This window comes from Colossoma macropomum, unplaced genomic scaffold (genome assembly GCF_904425465.1).
Source record: "Colossoma macropomum unplaced genomic scaffold, Colossoma_macropomum, whole genome shotgun sequence".
Lineage (NCBI taxonomy): Eukaryota > Metazoa > Chordata > Actinopteri > Characiformes > Serrasalmidae > Colossoma > Colossoma macropomum.
The window spans coordinates 1,637,501-1,650,553 of NW_023495515.1; the positions used below are offsets into that span (position 1 = coordinate 1,637,501).

A 13,053-nucleotide genomic window follows, 5' to 3' on the forward strand; every position below is an offset into this window, starting at 1 on the left:
GAGGATGATCGGGCTATAAATACCTGCGGGGTGTGTGACGGGATTCATAGATTGAGAAAAAGTGGTACAGTGCAGCGAATGTATCATTCTGTGTGCGGAAAATGGGTTGCAACGCAGACGTTAATGATTGGCCAAAAGAAGTGAATGCATTTGGGCATGCCAAAGGCCACAGTGTGAGGGACGTAGCTGAATTTGCAGGTGTATAGAAGCGTACGGTCATATGGGTCGACCAGCAGCAGCAAAAATTCCAGTCTACAGGAAATTCTCTTCAGAATTGTGGCCAACAGACGAAACAGACAGACATGGACTGCTGATGTGTTTCACGACTTCCCTGCGGAGTGTCCTTTCAGAAATTGGTTGTGAAAGACCTGCACTGACTTTTAGAAGCAGTTCTTCCCTGGAAGTGAAGCAATTTTTATTCTCAAATTCCCCGAACAAAAAATTAGTCACCACCTTAAACACGCAGGGTGTCTACTTTTTTGTTTTGGTTTTATCTGGTGTATTTGTAACATATCAGTGAAACCATCAGCTTAGAAAAAATTCGAACCAGTACATCACACACAAGAGCATTTTTACTTCTGCTTCTCAAACCACATCGCCGAAGTGTTGTTAGGTTCCGTCTATTAAGGTGTGCATGTCAGAAACTGCTTTGCGGTATCAAATCATAGGTATCAGCATCCACCTTGCCAATACTGATACTGTGTTTAAGTGCCAGTATCGACGGTAATATCAACACAGTGTCATATTGGTGCAGTCCACGACTATAGTTCATACGCTTAACGAAAGATGAAACCCAGCAAAAACCTCCAAATAAGCATGCAACATGTGATACTCGTGTACACTTCCCTCCTATCCTTTATCTGTCTATCTCACTCACATTTAGCAGGCTGACGTTTCTCCACTAGGGGGTGCTATTAGCACTAATATAGCTTTTGCTGCTTCGCATTAGCGACACTGTGTCCTTGTTATATATTTCACGACTGTGTGCAGTTACTACTGTTACATTTGTGCATTCAGAGTGTTTGCGAGAAGAATTTTTGAATGGTACCAAAAGAGTCAACTCGTATTTTGGTGAATGTTGCGATTTCCTGAGGTTTCTTTCTTAGTGTCACACAGCCAGGCGCGATATCATACCGAGAATACGCGTCTGGGGACAACAATGAGAATATTTGGGTTACGTTTGGGCAGAAACACAGTAGTGCACCTGTAAATACTGTCCGACAGACACCAAGCCTGCAGAAAGGACACCCGATATCCGCTATAAAGAACAAATATGGTAAAAATACATGGACTCAACACTGAAGAATTTGTCCACAGCTAGGCCAGGCAAGCCAAGACACCTCTTTTCTTAGTTAACACCTTCAAAAGTGGTTCCCTGGAGGTGACTTCGCATGCAGATGTGATCCATGGGTGCAGAGAACACATGATAATGTTTCGCTAGCTATCTTGTTTTGCTTGTGTACTCTGGACGTTAAAAGAGCATGAACTAGGGGCACTGGGGGGGGTGGGTTTTAGAGGGTGCCTGTCCTCATTTTCAGCAGATTTAACGAGTTGTCTTCGGACGCATCTTCTCATTACGAGATCACATCTGGCCCCGCGAGACTAGAAGACACCCAGCGATCACTGTGAGCTCCATGCTGAATCTGTAGGAGTGTTCAGACTTCACGGCTGGCATGGAGCTGCCTGGGGAACTGTGGATCCTTTCAAGCTTTTCAGCTGGGAAACATCCCACACGATCTCTACACACAAACACACACCTCTCGCTACACAAAAACACACACATCGCACAACCCAGCTGCAAGACAAAGGCACTGTGTGTCTGTATCTGCAGCGGGGACGGTCGGTTCCATAGCCGCCGAGAATGCGCATTACAGAGTGAAGGCCTGTCATCTCTGACAAGGCAAGCACAAAGCCTTATAAGCCTACACACACACACACACACACACACAGACACACACACACACACACACACACACACACACACACTCACAGAGCTTCAAGAATGTGCTGCTGATTCAGCTGTGTATCCTGATTATGCAATATTAACTGATCACGAACCAAAACAGTGCTGAGCTACTTCACTCTTTCAACATTACTGCAAAGCTAATGAGTCTAGTGAGGCACCTGCCTGGCTGTTCAACTCAAAGCAGCTTTAACGGACAGCTAACGTCTATTAGAAGTGCATTCGGACTAATTTTGATATTCAAGTGCACAAAAGAGTTCACAGACGATATTAAGTTAACGGCAGAGAAGGAAAAAGACCATCGAAACACCCCCCAAAATAGAGACTTTGGCCAGAAGCTGTAGGGTTACCTTTTCAGGTTGACAGCGCTGGTGCTGCGCAGAATATAATGCTTCATTGCTCAAAAAGGATGAGTAGCAGAGGCTGCCCCTTCAGATGAGCTAATAGAGCTAATAAGTGTCACGTTGGATGTTGATAAGGACTCAAAACAAGGTATTTTCTCCTCAGGGAATGATGTGCCAGCACGTTCGTTGTTTCTGGACCTAGCTAACATCAGCCAGAGCAGTTAGCCTAGTTAGCAATACAGCTGCTAGGCCTTCTTAGCTATGTCCTTAACAACACAGACTCAGCAACGCGCTCACGTTTAAGAACTCGTATTTCGGTGTAGCAAAGTGTACCGTAACATTATTCACAAACAGGTCATGTACCCCCATGATGAAACATAGCGAGTACCCAAATAGTGATTTCAGTATTGGAAAACTGGCACCTGGACTGTCTCCATGTAGGAGAGTCTGATCACTTGGAGGCCACCTTCGCAACGCCGCCGGGCAGTTATTTCCAGGTATACCTGGCTATCTCTTTGAATGCAAAGAGACCAAAATACTCGAAATTGAAGGTCAAATGACCGTTTAAAAACCATATTTGATGTCACTGATAAAATCTGACAAAAGCCTCATAAAAACTTTGTAGCGTTTGGCTCAATAATGCACAAAAAAATGACTTCACAGCTTCATCTGGCTACCACACTTGCTCAGATCTCCACATTGAGAGGGAGTCTTTCTCCACCAACCATGTAACCAGCAAGCTGATCGGCTCTTTTTATTGAAGTTCGGGACTTTCCCATTCTTACCTCAACTAGTGACCGGCCTCCTCATTTGTACCATTCCCTGCGTTTATCCAAGTACTCGAGTACCGTGCACTTCCCTCCTATCTATCTACCTCACTCACATTTAGCAGGTACATGTTTCTCCACAAGGGGGTGCTATTAGCACTCATATAGCTGTTGGTACTTCGCATTAGTGACACTGTATCCTTGCAATTGTACATATTTCACTACTGTGTGAAGTTACTACTGTCTAATTTTGCATGCAGAGTGTTTGTAAAGAGATTTTTTGAAAGGTACCAAAAGGATCAACCCATATTTTGGTGAATGTTGCGATTTCCTGAGTTTTTGATTAGTAGTGCCTCAGAGAACTGGGGACAACAATGAGAATTTTTGGGCTAAATGTGGGTGGGACCACAGCCTCATTAGGGTGGAAACTGAGAGTGAGATCTCTAAACCAATCAAACGATAGTGATCTCATCACACTGTCTGACAGACAACAAGCTGGCGAAAAAGGACACCTGATATCCGCTGCAAAGAACAAATATGGTAAAAATACACGGACTCAACACCCAGGAATGCTGTGAGTTTGTCCACTGTTAGGCCAGACGCAGTGGACTAAACCTTTACAGTCTCCTGTTGGCAAACAAGCCAAGACAACAACTTTCCTCTGAGATAAAGTCTTTAAAAGTGGCTCCGTCAAACTGACTTCGAGGGGAGTCTAAGTGAATGGAGTCGTGGTGAAAGTGGAGATTTCATGACTTCCTAAAGGATCATAACTGAATCAATAAAATCTGAGATCATTTACTGAGGAATCGTAATCAGATCGATTCACTCTGAGATCAAGCAGACACCTGTTGAGTTGAGAAAAGAGAAAGACAGAAAGACTGACAGACAAACAGAAGAAAGAGGACAGAAAGAGTGAAAGAAAGAAAGAATGAAACAAACAAACAAACAAACAAACAAACAAACAAGAAAGGGAAGAAAGAAAGACAGACAAACAAGAAAAGAAAAGAAAGAAAACATACAGGCAAACAAGAAAAGAAGGAAAGACCCAAACAAACAAACAAACAAACAAACAAACAAACAAACAAGAAAAGAAAGAAAGAAGAAAAAGACAGACAGAAAGAAAAGACTGAAAGAAAGAAAGGATGAAAGACAGAGACAAAAAGGAGAAAATTATGAAAGAAAAAAGAAAAAAGAAAGAAAGAAAAACAAAAACAGAAACAAACAAGAAGAGAAAGAAAGAAAAGACAGACAGACAGACAGACAGACAGAAGGAAAGACTGACAAAGTAAATAAAGTAAATAAAGGACAGAAAGAAAGTACTGACAAAGTAAGAAGAGAGAAAGGAGGAGAGAAGGAAGGGAAGGAAAGAGGGAAGAAGGGAAGAGAGAGAGAGAGAGAGAGAGAGAGAGTTTGTTCTCCTCCAGGTGTTTGAGTGTCGCTGCTTCATCACTCACTCAAACATCTGCGCGCTCGCGACCTGCTGTGCAACTGATCAAGGCGCGCGACAACATTAAAAGAAGCGAAAACGACTGAAAACAAGCACGAGATGATGCACGTGCCCAAACAAAACACAAGAAAGAGCCGTTTGAGCTGAAGAGGAACAAACCATCTGCAGTCCGAGCGCTGCGGCGCAGACACGCTGGAGCTGCACTGAACAAACAAACAAACAAACAAACAAACAAACAGACAGACAGACAGTCAAACAGACAGACAGACTCACCAAAGTCTGCTCGTACTGCAGCGCGCGCTGGTCCGTGCCGTCTCCGGCCATGGTTCACTCCACCGGCGGGGCTCTCAGAGCGCGAGACACAGGGAGAGGAGAGACGAGGGCTCGCGGTCCACGCCGGAGCTCAGGAACGAAAGTCGCACACGCGTGCGCGCACACACAGGGGCTCAGGCACGCGCGCAGGCGCTACGACTCGGTGTGTGTGAAAGAGCGTGAAGACCACCAGGCGAAGTTCATTCGGTTGCATAATGCAGCGCTCTCCGTTCATTTTATACCCCCGAAGAGTTTTCCCGAGCTGAGTCGAGGCGGGACCAGCAGGAACACACTCTCCCTCCGCCCACCGAGACCCCCCCCGCGCGCTCACTGCAGTGGTACAGTCCGCTCTTAACTTCAGAGAACTTTCAGTCCGGAACTACTGAACCGACTCTCTCCGGGATCCGTTCACCTGGAGTGACTCGGTTCAATGATTCGATCAAACACAAACAAAGCAGAAGGGAACGAAGAAGAAAAGGGAAGACAGGAGGAACTGAATACATGTGGAAAGAAGGAGAGAAAGGAAAGAAAGTGAAGCAAAGAAAGAAAGAAAGAAAGAAAGTGAGGAGATGAGGGAAAGAAAGTGAAGGAAAAAACAAAGAAGGGAAAAATAAAGGAAAGATAAAACAAAGAAATAAAGAAAGAAAGGAAAAATTAAAGAAAGTGAAGAAAGGAAGGAAAGAAAGTAAAGGAAAAAACAAAGAAGGGAAAAAGTAAAAGAAAGAAAAGACAAAGCCAAGAAAGAAAGTGGCAAAGGAAAGAAAAAAATAAAGGAAAAAGTAAATAAAGAAATAAAAAAGTAAAGGAAAAAGTAAATAAAGAAAGAGAGAAAGAAAATGAGAAGAAGGAAAGAAAGTGAAGAAAAAACAAAGAAGGGAAAAAGTAAAAGAAAGCAAAGAAGAAAGAAAGAAAGAAAGAAAGTGAGGGGAGGAGGCAAAGAAAGAAAGATGCTGGGGAAAAAACTCGACTCAGTTGGACTTGTTGACTTGATCGAAAAGGACCGATTCAAAGAGTCGGTTCGTTCACCGGTCGAGTTCCCGCAGAGCGAGAGAAAAGCGGTTTGAACCGCTCAGACGGCCGGAGGTAACGGTTACCTCACCAACTGTTTTAGAGAAAAAAGTCTGTAAAAGGCTCGAATTTCTCCTCTCGGTGGAGTAAAATATTAATCTGTGTCAGAAAGTGAAGACTGTGTGCAGCTAACGGGCAAAAGTCCAGCTGGATTTGAAGTTGAAGGCCTACCACAAAGTAGATCTGGGCGATATGCAAAGATATACACCGGTCAGGCACGACACACCATCTCCTTGTTTCTACACTCATTGTCCATTTTATCAGCTCCACTCACAGAGCAGGTACTATTTGGGTGGTGGGTCATTCTCAGCACTGCAGTAACACTGACGTGGTGGTGGTGTGTTAGTGTGTGTTGCACTGGTCTGAGTGGATCAGACACAGCAGTGCACCATGCTCGTGGTAGGAGAAGCATTTCTTTGTAAATAAGTTGTAGCTGTTAGCTGAAAGATGTGCACATGTGTTGTTTATGCCATTCTGTGCTGGACTGTGGGGTAGTTAGTGCATTTTCAGTGCAAAGTATATGGCTAGAAGTGACCGGCCTCCTATCTCGGCTGCTTTGGCGGTGGTTTTTCCCTTTCTGTCTGTTCAATAAAAGAGCATTTGCCTTTAAAGCATGTTTCCCATGTCTTCTTCTTTGCTGATGCCACAATATATATTGTCATATTGCCCAGCCCTACCAACAAACACATTTACCACATTAGCTTTGTACGTTTGGTTGAGTGTTGTTTTTCTTTTCATATTGGAGCGAAATTGAAAAGTTTAAAAAATGAGAAAAACACATTTGACTGGGCCACAAGCTGGAAGACTTTTGACTGTGTTAGCAACATTCAACCGGGCCATGAGCCTGGAGACTTCTAACCACAGTAGCAGTATTTGACTGGGCCACAAGCTGGAAGAATTTTGACTGTGTTAGCAAAGTTCAACCGGGCCATGAGCCTGGAGACTTCTAACCACAGTAGCAGTATTTGACTGGGCCACAAGCTGGAAGAATTTTGACTGTGTTAGCAAAGTTCAACCAGGCCATGAGTCTGGACACTTTTAACCACAGTAGCAGTATTTGACTGGGCCACAAGCTGGAAGACTTTTGACTGTGTTAGCAAAGTTTGACCGGGCCATGAGCCAGGGAGACTTCACCACGGTGATGGACTATTTTAGGTTGTGATTGTGAGAGTTTCCCCTTTGCCAGCTGACAGCCCAGGACCTACCTGCCCAGTTAACCCTGGTCAAGTTCCTGTGTACACACAGAGTGACCTCTGGGATGCTGCTAACTAGAAGCAATCCAAAGAGACCTGAGTTAGGATAATCTTAAATCTGGAACATAACTGGGATTTCATCCAGCACACCATCCAAAATATCCCAGTTTAGGTTGTTAAAACTGGCTAATAGCGCTTCCCCATAGGCCTGGTGCTGGGACTGAATCACGTGTCTGTTGTATTCCTTCACAAAGTCATTTCACTAATGCACAACTCGGCTAAATTTGTGTCCGAGACGTCAGCCCATAAACCAAAAATTCAAGTTCATGCATATTGGCTAATAAGCTATTCCACATTCAGGCACCTCATTATTCACAGTATACTATGTTAGCCTTTTTCAGATGTGACGTCACTGGCCTTATAACATAAAACTGTACTGACTGAAATAATCTCAAAGTATCTACAGCAGAAAGATTTTTCATTTTGCTGATTTTGTTTGCTGCTTGTTCGGCTATTAGCTTTCATCACAGACGTGACCTTAAAATTGGTCACTTCGGCTATTTAAAGCACTGCACAGCCATGGTAATCCCCTGCCATATTAATTTGAGCAGTGTTTCCCAATTCCTGTTCTGGATTACCAAACTAATGCTCATTTTTTGTGTTTCTAACTCACAACACTCCTTACCTAAGAATCAAGTCCTGATATGAACCTGAATTGGGTATTGTTGTGCAGGGCTTCTCCAGCACTGTGTTTGAATGATTCTCACTATTCACTAATTTGTAAAATAAACAGCACTAGAAAGAGCACTATCAGGCAAAGAAACACCCAGACCTGGACAGATCGCCAGTCCATCACAGTACACTGACGATCTGTCCAGGTGTGGGTGTTTCCTGTGCATCAGTTGTGCATGTCCTCAGAAATGAATGCAACACATCCACAAGATGCAATATCAACATAAATGATGGGAGGCAATATACCATAACCTCACCTAAACCTCTGCTAATTTGGCTAAAGCCAAGTTATTGCTTTGTGTAACTGTCAAGTTGCATGAAAATTGCATGTTGTATGCAAAGTTTCATGGTGTAAGGCCAGCCTTGGAATGCACTGGATATTCTTTGTTATGTTTTTTGGACACACACATGTGTCTGCGCTTTGATCATTTGTTTTAATCCACCCCCAACGTGTGGATATTTTTCCATATTCAGAGTTTAACTAGACCACAAGCTGGGACACTTTTCACCAGAGTAGCAGAATTTGTCTGGTCAGCAAGCTGGTAGACTTTTCACAAGACTTTTCACTGCAGTAGCAGAGCTGGACTGGGCCGCAAGCCTGGAGACTTCTTTTTGCAGTAGCGGTGTTAGACTGGATCACATGCTGGGAGATTTCATACCATGGGACCAGGGTTTGTCTGAGCTGCAAGCTTGAAGTTTTTTTCTCTGCAGTAGCAGTTAAAGTTAGAATTTGACTAGACTGTGAACCGGGACATTTTGCAGCGCAGCAGTGGAGTGTGACGGGGCCACTAACTGGAAGACTTTTCACCATGCCAGCAGAGAGGGCCCTCTCAAAGCAGGAACAGACCATGAGCCAGGAGATTTTTCTCCAGAGCAATGGGGTTTGACTGGGCCACATGCCAGGAAACTTTTCATAGCAGTAGCAGAGTTTGACTGATCCACAAGCCAGAAGACATTTTTCCACATTTGCAGAGTTTGACCGGGCCACCAACTGGGAGACTTTTCACCATGGTAATGAAGTTAGAGTGGGCAATCATCTAGGAGGTTTTTAACTCAGTAGTGGAGTTAGACTGGGGCATGTGCCAGGAAACTTTTGCAGCTCAGTAGCGGAGTTTGACTGGTCCAGAAGCCAGAAGATTTTTACCGTAGTTGCGGAGTTTGACCAGGCCACAAACTGTTAGATTTTTCACTATGGTAATGATGTTAGAGTGGGCAAGTAGCTAGGAGATTTTTTAACTTAGTAGATGGAGTTAGACTGGTCAACAAACCAGGAGACTTTTGACCATGGTTGCGGAGTTTGACCGGGCCACTAACTAGGAGACTTTTCACCATTGTCATTAAGTTTGAGGGGGTGCCAGCTAAGAGATTTTTTTAACGCAGTAGTGGATTAATCTGAGGAGTGAGCCAGGAGACTTCACAGGACAATAGCAGAGTTTGACCGGACCACAAGCCGGGACACTTTTTTAATCACGGTAGTGGAGAAATACTGAGTTGGTCACAAGCCTGAGACTTTTCACAGTGATACCAGAGTATGACTTGGCTGCAAGCCTGATACTTTTCACCTTGGTAGTGGAGTACGACTGGGCTGCAAACCAGAATACTTTTCACCATGGTAGCATAATTTGGGCCACAAGTTGGGAGACTTTTAACCACAATAGCAGCATTTGATTGGGCCAAAGCTGAAAGAAATTTTCACTGTGTTAGCGAAGTTTGACAGGACCATGAGCTGGGAGACTTTTCTTCACAGTTGCCGAATTTGACTGGTCCACAAGCCGGGAGACTTTTCAACATGGTAATTTAGTTAAAGTAGCCCACGAGCTAGGAGGTATTTTAACTTGGTAGTGTAGTTAGCCTGGGGCATGTGCCAAAAGACTTTTACAGCAGTCATGGATTTTGACTGGGCCACCAGCTGGAAGATGTTACATCACAGTTGCAGAGTTAGACTGGGCTGTAAGCCTGAGACATGGCAGCAGAATTTGGGCCACAAGCCAGGAGACTTTTGACTGTGTTAGCAAATTTTGACTGGGCCATGAGCTGGGAGACCTCACACCATGGTGAGGGACTTTGAGTGGGCCAAGAGTTGTGAGATTTTAAATTGTGGTTGTGAGAGTTTCCTCCCTACCAGCTGGGGAACTATATGCGCTATATAGTGAATAGGGCATGGTTGTGGACATAGCTCAGGACCTACCTGCCAATTAACCCCGGTCAAGTTCCTGTGTACATAAAAAGTCACTGTGCAAACATGTCAACAGACACTTAAAACTACTTGATGGATATATGTGTGCGTGTGTGATGTCACATTTACGAATCTGTATAAATGATTAGCTTGATCACCTCTTTTCATTTATGTTCTTCTGGAGTGTTTGAGACAAATAGAAACTGAGCCTTGTTTATCAATCAAACAAAACCATTAAATGTGTGTGTGTGTTTGTGCACTTGTGAGTTCCCAGTGTGAATAATGCTGACCATTCTCAGTGTGAAGACACTTTCGAGACACGTACATCACACACAGCTTACTAGATGGTGTTTTAGTGGTTAATGATTACTGTCAATCTGAATGAGGACAGACTGAAGGTCTAGAAACAAGACAATGGCAAAGATGATCCTCGCTCCACCTCAGTGTTTTGCATGAGTGTTTAAAAAGCTTAACTCAAAGGGAGATAAGCACATTCATATGACACACTAAGACTGCAGACACAATACAAATGTGTCCATCATTCTTTTTGTTGTTCATTGTTGGGAATAGCTATGTTTTCTGCAGTCAGAAAAATGGACTTGATCATTCACTTTGAACCACTTGCACTTGGGAACTGAACTGCGCAGAATACTGTGAGAGTGTCTTGTTCAGACACTGAACATTTTAGTAATAATTACAAATCAGCCTAATAAGTGGCAAGCACAGCTTGTAGAGAGTTGGACTGAACTGCGACTGTGACTCGCTCTTAATTGACTTGTGACAAGGACTCAAGACTTTTCAGCCTGAACCAAAAAAAAACTTTTTCTGCAAACCAATAAAATCTTTCAATTATAACCTTGCTAGGCAGTTGGATTGTATGTATATTCCCAGGGCCCTATGTTCCTGAGGTCTGATGCTCCCAAGGTCCAATGTTCCCAAGGTCCTATGATCCTAGGGTCTTATGTTCCCAAAGGCCTATGTTCCAAGGGTCATTTGTCCCCAAGGATATATCTGCTCAGGACTTCCGAAGGTCTTATGTTCTCAAGGCCCTATGTTCCTAGAGTCCTCTGTTTCTAAGGTCCGATGTTCCCAGGTCCTATGTTCCTAGAGTCCTCTGTTTCTAAGGTCCAATGTTCCCAGGTCCTATTCTCCTAGGGTCCTATATTCCCAAGGTAATTTGTTCCCAGGATCATTTGGTCCCAAGGTACTTTATTCCTGGGGTCCTATATTCGGAGGGTCCTATGTTCCTAGGATCATTTGTTCCCAGGGTCATTTGTTCTGAAGGTCTTATGTTTCTAGGGTCTTATTTTATCAGGATCTTTTTGTTACCAAGATCCTAGGGTTCCTAGGGTCCTTTGTTCCAAGGGTCCAAAATGAATGGGGCATTCAAGCAAAATCATGGTTTATAAATGATACATTACTTTCCTGAACATTGAATAGCATGAAACATTTTAACACTGCTGTAATATATTTAAGAGCTTTTAAACTCAAGTTATAGGAGTTTAAAATGACGCTTCATGTACATCTGTGATGTCTGTGAGCGCGAACAGCCAATGAGCTGCTCCGCTCACCAACCAATCAGCACTGACTAGCGGTAATGCCTGCCTTCTGCTGTCCAAAACCCGTTTGCTGTAGAAAAAAGGAAACATACAGGTGAGTTTTCTTTGCTTTTTTAGTTAAATCCATCCTTCTACTGTCTAAAATTAAAGAAAAGTTCTGGTTCAGTGATTATAAACTATTTTAACTTTTCATTTTTAGCCGTTTAGCTCCATTCCCTCCCATTCATTGAGAACTTGCAGGCGCCCTCTGCTGTTGCGCAGTCCTGTTTTTGATATAACGGGAGAAATAGGAAGTGGCCAGGCTCCTCATAAACCGGCTCTGCAGTAAATTTGAATAAGAGGCATCATCTAATATCTGTCTACTGTACGAGTCTCACATATACTTTGCAAACTGGTGCCATTTCACTTGAGGTGGTGGGCACTGGTTTAACCCTTTAATTACTACAGATGCACAATTGGATGTGACATACAGTACATAGTTCACAGTAACTGGGCCCTGAAGCGCTAAACAGCCCACCTACCCACAATTACCCACTCCGGCACTGTCTTGACCTGCTAGTTTTCAGCTTCACTGGCCACTGCACTTGCCCTGACTGACTGAGCCTGATGACGCTATAGCTTGACCTATATGACCTTTGCTCCCATATGAGGGTCAGCTTCAGCTCAATGTTGCAGATAAACCAAGGCCGATGCCTTTTGCTCTTTCTTCAGCCTTTCTTTTGATCTCTGATATATTGAGTTTAAACATTATATAAGCACAAAAATCAGCACTTTAACTCGTATGACTGTGCAAAACCTCATATCTCTGAAATGGTAAGTTTATAAAAGAAATAAACATTCTTAACTTTGAAATACCACTTAAAAGTGATGGTTCTTTAAGGCTTAAGGTAAAGAAAATGGTCCTATATAGAACCATGAACAGTCAAAGAACGCTTTGCATGATTGAAGGGTTCTTCGCATCGTGAAAGGATTCTTCAGAAGGATGGAGAATGTATCGTATATGGTTCTATGTAGAACCTGTTAGAAAAGGGTTCTTAATAGCACCAAACAGGGTTCTTCAGGCTTGTTACAGTAGAAGAACCCTGTTTGGTGCTATATAGAACCCTTTTCAAAAAGGTCCTACATACACTACAGCACATTCTCCCTTAATCTGAAGAACGTTTTCATGGTGCAGAGAACCCATTAATCATGCAAAGGGTTATTTGAGTGTTCATGGTACCATATAGAACCATTTTCTTTACTAAAGAACCCTTGAAGAACCATCATTTATAAGTGTGCATATTAAAGAGTAATTCTGTTGGTCCGTTCATTATGAATGATGCAGCAAGTGCTTTCAAATGGGGTCAAAATAAAAGCCAAAATAATGGATTTATGCGGCAGATGTGATTATGATGATATTTTTTAGCACAATAACTTTGAAGAAATCTATACAATCAGTATGTATCAATAGTTTGGAATCGCTTTTGACATTCAGTTTTTGTTCTTTACATAC

The 13,053-nt window shown here is 43.1% G+C and overlaps 1 protein-coding gene across 1 annotated transcript in view; it reads right to left on the reverse strand.

The window, feature by feature from the left end:
• The window catches only part of clcn2c (chloride channel 2c), a 158,002-nt gene extending 152,797 nt beyond the window's left edge, over positions 1 to 5,205 (reverse strand). The window contains exon 1 of the mRNA XM_036562790.1: positions 4,795 to 5,205. Coding sequence (XP_036418683.1) covers positions 4,795 to 4,845 — 51 coding nt within the window. The 5' untranslated portion in view covers positions 4,846 to 5,205. The remainder of the gene's footprint in view (positions 1 to 4,794) is intronic.
• Between the last annotated feature and the right edge of the window lie 7,848 nt (positions 5,206 to 13,053).